The sequence below is a fragment of the Cottoperca gobio genome, chromosome 12, assembly GCF_900634415.1.
Source record: "Cottoperca gobio chromosome 12, fCotGob3.1, whole genome shotgun sequence".
NCBI classification, from domain to species: domain Eukaryota; kingdom Metazoa; phylum Chordata; class Actinopteri; order Perciformes; family Bovichtidae; genus Cottoperca; species Cottoperca gobio.
The window spans coordinates 2628202-2637611 of NC_041366.1; the positions used below are offsets into that span (position 1 = coordinate 2628202).

General features: G+C 41.7%; 1 protein-coding gene across 1 annotated transcript; it reads right to left on the reverse strand.

The window, feature by feature from the left end:
* Positions 1-530: 530 nt before the first annotated feature.
* On the reverse strand, positions 531-7183 carry LOC115017181 (E3 ubiquitin-protein ligase MARCH3-like). Its single transcript, XM_029445438.1, has 5 exons — positions 6871-7183; positions 5100-5376; positions 3772-3976; positions 3476-3685; positions 531-2354 (listed from the first exon to the last, which is right to left on the reverse strand). The coding sequence occupies exons 2-5, from the start codon at positions 5324-5326 to the stop codon at positions 2196-2198; spliced, it is 801 nt and encodes a 266-aa protein (XP_029301298.1). The 5' UTR covers positions 5327-5376; positions 6871-7183; the 3' UTR covers positions 531-2195.
* Between the last annotated feature and the right edge of the window lie 2227 nt (positions 7184-9410).

The window sequence follows — 9410 nt, forward strand, 5'->3', positions numbered from 1 at the left end:
TGGTATTACAACACAGAGGGAGCGTCTTCACTCTCTGCTCAGGTACGTTACTCCATCACCTCTCACTTAGCAGATAGTTGTTTGCTGCTATATTAATGTTCTGATACCCATATGTAGAACCTTTATGTTAACAAAAGTCATACCAGATCGGCTGTAGCAGCTAACCCTGAGTGTACTGGGCTGAACAATGAAGTGAAGTGAATTAAGTTTTATTGCTTATGAGTTAATCTTTTCTGTTTTAAGAGGAAGAATGTGTTATTTCTTATTCTACATATCAAATATGTAAGACATGCAAGACATAAATACCTTCTCCTGGATCTTTTTCTGAAATGTTGTGTAAAGCCTTGGAATATCTATCACTTTATAAATTATTATTATCACTAAACAGATGAAAACCTATTCGTTCAGTAAAGTATATTTAATATATTTTGTGTCTATATGATACCTGCTGGCTGTATTACTTAGGACTGGAAATCCATAATGTGATGGAGAGTAAGTGTATAACCAATAAAGTAACCACACCAATTAAATTGTTTTGAACATTGCATTTTATTTTATCACACACACGAAACAGACCAAACAAAATGTTTCAAATAACAAAAATAACCTTTGGTTTAAGTGTCCCAATCAATCAAAACTGACCATGGACTTGATTCAGATGTGCTGTAGCTGTTGATGTGGAGAGTCTGTATGTAGCGGGAGAGACTGTATGTAGCGGGAGAGTCTGTATGTAGCGGGAGAGACTGTATGTAGCGGGAGAGTCTGTATGTAGCGGGAGAGTCTGTATGTAGCGGGAGAGACTGTATGTAGCGGGAGAGTCTGTATGTAGCGGGAGAGTCTGTATGTAGCGGGAGAGACTGTATGTAGCGGGAGAGACTGTATGTAGCGGGAGAGACTGTATGTAGCGGGAGAGTCTGTATGTAGCGGGAGAGTCTGTATGTAGCGGGAGAGACTGTATGTAGCGGGAGAGTCTGTATGTAGCGGGAGAGTCTGTATGTAGCGGGAGAGGCTGTATGTAGCAGGAGAGGCTGTATGTAGCAGGAGAGACTGTATGTAGCAGGAGAGTCTGTATGTAGCAGGAGAGTCTGTATGTAGCAGGAGAGGCTGTATGTAGCAGGAGAGACTGTATGTAGCAGGAGAGTCTGTATGTAGCAGGAGAGTCTGTATGTAGCAGGAGAGTCTGTATGTAGCAGGAGAGACTGTATGTAGCAGGAGAGTCTGTATGTAGCAGGAGAGGCTGTATGTAGCAGGAGAGTCTGTATGTAGCAGGAGAGTCTGTATGTAGCAGGAGAGGCTGTATGTAGCAGGAGAGGCTGTATGTAGCAGGAGAGGCTGTATGTAGCAGGAGAGTCTGTATGTAGCAGGAGAGTCTGTATGTAGCAGGAGAGGCTGTATGTAGCAGGAGAGACTGTATGTAGCAGGAGAGTCTGTATGTAGCAGGAGAGGCTGTATGTAGCAGGAGAGTCTGTATGTAGCAGGAGAGGCTGTATGTAGCAGGAGAGACTGTATGTAGCAGGAGAGTCTGTATGTAGCAGGAGAGGCTGTATGTAGCAGGAGAGGCTGTATGTAGCAGGAGAGGTTGTGCTGCACTTCAGTTGAGGCACATCACCCTCATATATTAGTTTAATACCAGTGGCCAACATTATGTCACATGTTCTTCAATGTAACAGGTCTTTGTTTATGCTGCTGAAATATACAGATGTCCACAGCTTCTTTGTTGTTTGTCATTCTTAAAGGAACAGTGTGATGTTTTGGGATACTGATATTTACCTTCTCATCTCAACCAGCAAACGAGACAAGAAGAAAATGTTTCTTGAGGCAGTACCAGAGCCACGTGTTCACCATGATGTAAAAATGTCTGAGACGTTTCATTAAGAGCATGGTGCTGTTACTGCAAGTTACCATCACAGTGTTTAGCTTCAGTATTGATTGACCAAAACACTGCAGTCCATCCCCGATCAGGAGCCAAGACTGCTGCTTCCTCAGCTCACAGTGTTAAAGGTGAGGCAGTCCTTCCCTTTAACTCTGTCCTCAATGAGGTTGACAATTAAGTGCTTCTTACCTGTTGCCATTCACACATCTGTGACATCAGCACTAGCAGAACATCTCGGATCAGTGCTATAAAGTGCAAAGAGAGCAGGAGATGAACGGAGTCCGTCCCCTGATGAGAGCCCGTCTGGCAGCTGGCTCTGCGCTCAGACTATCGACTCTTTGGACGGCTGCTTCCCTCGCTGTGAACCTTGTAAGGAGTGCAGTGCTGACGCTCCACTGTGTGAGCGGGGAAGGAGGACGACTACTCTTTGATTGGACCTTCGCCACTCGTTGTACAGTCGACAGTGATACCTGAGAGACACCTGCGGGTGACAGAATGGACGTTGTTACTATGAACTGACAGCATTTCATTCAATTAAACTGAAATTACTTATTTATTTATTTGTAAGTCATAATGAGGGTTATTTCATCGTGGGCTGCACTGTACTACAGAACAGCTATGAACTAACTGGAGGTGGGCAGTTTGCATTGAGGCTCAGAATAAAACATGCTTGCATTGGTAGCATTATGGGAAATGTAGGATCCAGTTTTACCCCCAGCTTAGTTTAACAATCGCATTTCAAGTGGCAGCATCAAAGTGCACCTGTTTGTTAGCTTGCAATAGTAATTAGTCATTCTCAGCTCTGCATGAACCGATGCACTATTCAGGGCTGCCAACTCTCACACACTGACCATAAGACTCAGGCAACTGACACTTTTCACACGCTCTCATGCCACACGTCCATTTTCTCACGCAGTGAAAAACTCATTTATAACTGATTTGTCTCAGCATGAGAAGAGGACACCGTCAGCACACGCACACACACACACACACACACACACACACACACACACACACACACACACACACACACTTCAATGTAGTCCTCTTTAGAATATTTTTAATTAAAAGGTAAAATCACCTCAAACACGTAGAAGATGTTCTTATGTGAAATCTGACGCAATTTTACTATCTCACTCCAAACTAAGGTAAAAAGCATACCTGCGTTACATTGCACAGAAAATATGTTGTGTACAGCACATTACTACATATCAGATTGGCCGGCTCTCCACTTCCAGGTTCTGCCTATAACTTTTGTTTTGGTGCAGGTAAAACATCTTTTGTGCATGCAATTTCAAAAGTTACAAGCCTGCGTACAGTGCATCATAACATGTCAGCAGCAGACCCCTGCATCAAGTGCGCGCGTGTGTGTGTGTGTGTGTGTGTGTGTGTGTGTGTGTGTGTGTGTGTGTGTGTGTGAGAGACAGGAGGAGACAATGAGCTATATGTGCCTGTTCTGGGGGGATTCAGAACAGATCAGTTCTGGATGATGTCAAACTGTCAAAAATGGATCAAAATATACCTATGCAGACTGACGGAAGTATAGCTTATGTGTAACAACCATTGCACAACATCCACAGCCACACGGCTCAGCATACTAACCAGGGTCCAGAAGAGGTAAATGGTAAAGAGGGCAACAGTTAGAGCGATGAGTCCAACAGCCTCCAGCCGGCTGGAGAAGTGAAGGTGATCTATGGCACCACGAAGGCAGAGCCAGCCGGAGATGGTGGCCAGAGGGGTGATGAGCAGGAAACACACCATGTCACCCAACAGGGTTCGCTTCTCCTGACGAAGACCTGGGTTCTGCAGCCACTACACCAACAACAACAATTCAAGCAGTCAAGCTCTAGATAATGTGATGCAATGAATCACTGAAGTGACTCCTTCTCATCCTGTACCTCAAGCAGCGGCCTGGACTTCCTCTGCACGGTGAACTGGTAGTGGCAGAGCTCACAGGAGCTGGTTCCTGAGGCAGACAGCCAGTGTTCCAGGCAGCTGCGGTGGATGGTGGCCAACGTCCCGGAACATTCACAGGGCGACAGCAGCTCCTCCTGGGCTCCACTGTCATGACAGATGCGGCACATGGGGTTCTCTGGCACGGCACTGAGGAGGAGAAGAACAAAGGAAGATACTTTGATCGGTTACATTACTGTGTGAATGTCATTTATGGCTAATACAGCCACTGGGAGGAGTCATGCCTTCCATCTCAAAGATGCCCATGGCATGAAAACTGAACAGGGGCAGAGAAAACTCTGAAGCTTAAAGGCCCCCCCCGCCCCCCCCCCCCCGCCATAGATGGCATTAGGTTTCATGAATGATCTCACTCCTTATGCATTTGGTTGATTGGACAGGGACAGGGACAGGGAATACAAAATAAAACGTTAAGCAATAAAAGGCTTGGGTGGGACTTACAAATTATAGATGGACCTTTGTTGTGGGATTTAGCCGATACAAACTAAACAAAGTGGTGAGGTAGCAAAGGTTCTGAAATAAAGATACTTCTTCTAGAAGGAGCAACAGTACAGAGTGTCAAGCAGTCTGCAGAGAAGTTCAAAGTACAGACAGTTGCATACAATATATATTTTGTTTATACGTTGACAATTGTTTGTTCAGTCGGGGTGTCAGACAAGGGTGACTGTTAGATACAGGAACTTAACCTGTAGCGGAACTAATTAATCAAGAGGAACTTGACTCTTGGCTGACCCAACACCCAGACGAGAAACTGCAGCTGTTGCTGAGGTATTTAGCACACATAGGCAGAGTTTAAGTCTCATAGGAATACTAAAGAGCATACACAACAGAAATGATAAAGAACAGCACAAGATATAAAATGTACACCTTTTATATATTTATAAAACAAGATAAAGTGTTGAATGGCGAATAGATTGTATCTAAAAATCAAACACCATCTGCATGCTGACGCAGTACTGTGAAACATTTAACCAGATGACATATGGACCTGCATCCCTACAGCATTTCATTTGTGTCTCAATCAATTCTGATGTGCAATAAGACGTTTAGAGCACAGAAAAAGATTGTTTAGCTGATATCCACATACAAGTGCACAATAATTTTCCCAGGACTATTTCACTGAAATAAACACAATCTGTAAATGGGCCTTATTGCTTGTGGTGGTGTTAGCTGCTATCAGACGTGTTACTCGCCTCAGGTTGACAGAAAAATAAGACATTATCCAAAACAGAATTAAAATACATCAATGACCTACCACTGTTTGGTGTATGCGTCCAACCCTGGAGACATCAGCTGACCATCCAGCTTGGTCGACACTGGTCTGTAATACTGAGGCTGCTCACTGGTTGACACGCTGCATTCCTCCATGGTTTTACCTGGGAGGGGCGGCTCATCAGAGAACACACACATGTGCTCAGAGTGCAGCTCATGTTGGGCCGACAGACACTGGCTTGGCAAAAACGTACAGTGATTGGTCATCATGGTGGCAGAGAGCAGAACGCTGGACACAGACCAAAGGTCTCACTGGGCATCTATAAGAACAAGAGACAGCTGATTGAGATAAACCTGATGAGAGAGGAGGTCTCCCAGATATGTACAAAGCATACGATACACCTCTGTTGTACTCAAGCACAGCTTTAAGCATCGATATAGACACGTGATATTTATGTGTAGGTCTATGGGCACCAGCAAATATTAACATTGGTCAGTGTATTATTCATCATTTCAAGTCATACTCTAATTAGTTGGTTTGTAGACATGGATCGTTGTAGCAGTCACATTGGGAGAATTTGGTTCTAAATTCACACAAACAACTACAATGATGATGTAAGTGTGGGAACTTAAAAACTTTAAAAGGATCTGTAGAGCTAAGGACAGCGGCAGAGTTGCTGATCTTTTCTCTCACTATGTCACAATGAGCTACACATTTCATAATACAGGCTCATTCGATCCATTGATTGTATAAAAATATTAACATCTAGCAATAGTGAAGGCCAATTCACAAAGAGACATGTCATTAATGTATCCACACAAAGTCTCTCTCTCGCCTTCCCACTACCCTCACCCGATGTGCAAAAATCCATTGAGGAATAGGTGGTACTTTTTATTGTCATCTTTTTGCGATTCATTTATTTTTTATTGTTCTTTTAAGTATTCTTTTTTGCATGTTTCTCCACAATAAGTACCACTTTTAATTCAGATATACTCTACATATTATTTCACAGTAATTTGTCATATTCATATTGTATTGTATATGGTATTTCCTTTCCAACATGTTTGTTTCTTATACACATTTTTCAATATCTGCTTATTATTATTTTACATTTTAATTTCTGTATGCACCATGATACACCAAAGCAAACTCCTTGTATGTGAAACCTACTTGGCAAACAACTTTATTCTGATGTTCTGGTTTTTATCCCTGTTGCATTACTACTAACTTCTTACATGGGTGTATTGTCTCTATATTTAAACAGATATAGATTATGTGAGCTACTGGACACCTGCATTTCCTTAGGGGCTGAATAAGTACCTATTATTGTATTCTATTCATAAAGACATCATGTACTGCTATAAAGGCAGCCATTATGATGGCACTCTAACAGCTGAGGAATGCACCGACTACCGTTAGTTAACAAGTTGGACAGTTGTGTCTACAGCAATGTTTTGTCTTTCACGGACTAACGTATGGTGTCTGCACAAAGAACGATTGTCTTCATAATATTGCTGAGACAATGTGTAACGTTAGTACAGGTTTTCCTGTAACTTTAATCAAACATAATACATTCAACGTGCGCTGCAAGCAAACATTGGAAAACAATATAACCCAACAGGAAATGTTATGTTGGCCTTAAACGACACAGAGGCTTGACGATAAACGTTTGCTAAAAACATGTTGCACACGTCCATGTCCGAGCAGTGAGCCGCACTGTTTTGATGATAACATCCAGCGGAAGTTACAGCAGGCCTAGCTAACGAGCCGCACCTCTCCTCCATTTCTTTTTACATACCACAGACAGACTTACCTTCAGTCGGTGTCCTGAATTCACAGTGCCACCAGCTTGAATGGCAAATAATGATATTAAGTGGAAAATTCTCCTCCACGCTTATTTACCTCAAACCTCAACCCCACTTTATCAAGTCCCTCTGAACTTCCGCTTTGAGCTAAAAAGGTGTTGTTCGGCTCAGCTGTATACAGACTTTGTGCCCCGAGTAAGCCCTTATAGGCAGACCTTCCCTTAAGCTCCACACATTTCGCATATGGATGTCTTATAAGAGCCCCTAACACTAAAGCATCCATGATTTCACCCCATCGATGATCTTGTTTTAAGTATTTGAAAGGCAGAACAGATCGGGGTAGACACTGTCTGGTGGGAGGCATTGCCTGTGAGTCTAATATGAGGGCATAATAAAAGATTACCGTTTCTCCCATAGGTAGTGTGCAAACACGTGACAAAACTGTGACTTATGCGTGCGACGCCATGTTGGATGAAAAACAAATCAACAATGGCGTCTAAAGCGAACAACAACAACAACAACAACTCCGACTTCTTCAAAGTATTTTGACTCTCTGGAGTCCTCTGTAAAGGCAAGATTCAGAGGAAAAAGTCCAAATTTGCAGCCTTGACCCGTACACGCTAAAGCCGTTGGATTTTATTGAGGATTTAGATTCATTACCGCCGATTGAATATCCGGATATTGTGAACTACCTTGTGCTACAAACGTTGTGGGCAACCAACGCACAAATGAAGGCATACAAGAGCTTAGATGCTTATAATTTCATTGTTTCTGGTTGGGTTGGTAGTCTTCTTACCAAACCAGTGAAAGATGACAGGGTGCTCGTCCATGTAAATCACTCTCAAAGAGCCCGAGATACACCGCTCAAGCCATGGTTTGTGAGTGAGAAGAGCGGCGATGTTATCCTTGCACACTGTGATTGTATGGCTGGAGTAAGCGAAGCATGTTCTCACATTGGTGCTTTGCTTTTCGCAAGTGAAGTAGTCTCAAGAATAAGCAAAACAAAAACATGCACAGAAGAAAAGAGCAAATGGCTGCCATCACATGTAAAGAAAGTGCCATATTTACCAGTCAGTGATGTGGATTTTACCTCGGCCAAAAAAGACCGTTTCTCCTGGTGACGAAAAGTAAGGTCTTACAGTGTTCGGGTATATCATAAGCACAAATGTTTAACGTAAACATTGAAAACATAGCTTTAGCATAAGCTCTTACCAGATATAAAGTGGACGCCACACACACGGTTGAATTGTGCTTTTTCTTGTTAAATCCTTACGAGTTATGTTGCTAAACCACAGCTTACGGCGTTTGGTAGACAGTAATTCATCCCTCTTTTGTGGATCATTGTTTTTGATGATTTTAGGAAATCTAAAGAACCGTTTCTCTGGGTCACGAGTAGCGTTATGACCACAATTATGCGCTGCGCACACGGCATTTTCTTTCAATCTTAGACATTTAAATACAAAGAAAATTACGAAGCATTTGCAGCAACTCACACGTGAACGGGCGCCATCTTGGTGGTGTATATCATCCAACATGGTTAACTTACGGGTTGGGAAATAAGCGTGACGTCACATGCACACAATCTATAGAATGCATATGTAGTTATATGGCGCTAAAGACGTTTTGATAATTTGAAAATAAAATTGAAACTAAAAGTTAAAGTTTTGATCTTGATCTTTGAAAAATACAATCATATATTCAAACAAAAAATTTAAGTGTATGAAAAGTTTTTTCAGGTTGAATATTATTTTGAACCAGTTCTATAATTCTTCTTATGTTTCACTTTCATATACAGTATATATATTTTAGTTATTTTTTCTTTTGCGTTTTTTTTCCGGTTTCCGATCTTTTTTCACTTTCAGATCGTATTTATTCACATCGAGGCCTGATCTGGCGTGAGGGGCTTGGCTTCAACTGAGAGGGCCGTCTAAATGCGAGTTACAGCAAAACAAAGAAATTTGAGGACCTTCCTCAATCATGTTGCTTTCAGGAAAGCTAGGTACCTCAAAAAGTATATTCAACACTTTCTATACACCATATTCCTGTGATTGGCAGTAAAGAAACTGATGCCAGTGACAAAGTTCCGTTAAGCAAGCCGTCTGAGACCGTACTTGGTACCAATATCAGTATAAGAGCAATAAACTATGATAGAGTGTGCAGTTCAACAGCCATACTTTACAGATGACCAAATGAAATGTAGCCTTACCTTAATTAAAATCACAGATTTCTCTGGGTTTGAAAATGGTTGGAAACATTTGGTATAGCATAATGCATGTACACAACACAACTCAACACAATATATGACATATTAATGCGTAAATGTTACATATTATATCTTTATGATCTTTAAGACAACAAAGCTTATAATTTGTATTCATCTTTTGGTTTATTTAAAATTATAGATATATCACAATGCTGATTTCCCTCTGTTGTCCCTGAGCCTCTATACAATGCACATATAATAATATTAAAAGGATAAATTTACATTACAGTATTACACCTGTATGAAAGACCAGCGCTATACATTCAGAGATGCATTATCAGAACT

What these genes read in the sequence shown, in the direction of transcription:
- LOC115017181 (XM_029445438.1), bottom strand. Translation starts at nt 5,326, where the DNA reads ATGATGACCAATCACTGTACGTTTTTGCCAAGCCAGTGTCTGTCGGCC. An exon ending in AGTCCAGGCCGCTGCTTGAG is followed by an intron (nt 3,686 to 3,771) that starts GTACAGGATGAG and finishes TTGTTGGTGTAG; the next exon opens with TGGCTGCAGAACCCAGGTCT. An exon ending in TTTACCTCTTCTGGACCCTG is followed by an intron (nt 2,355 to 3,475) that starts GTTAGTATGCTG and finishes TGTCACCCGCAG; the next exon opens with GTGTCTCTCAGGTATCACTG.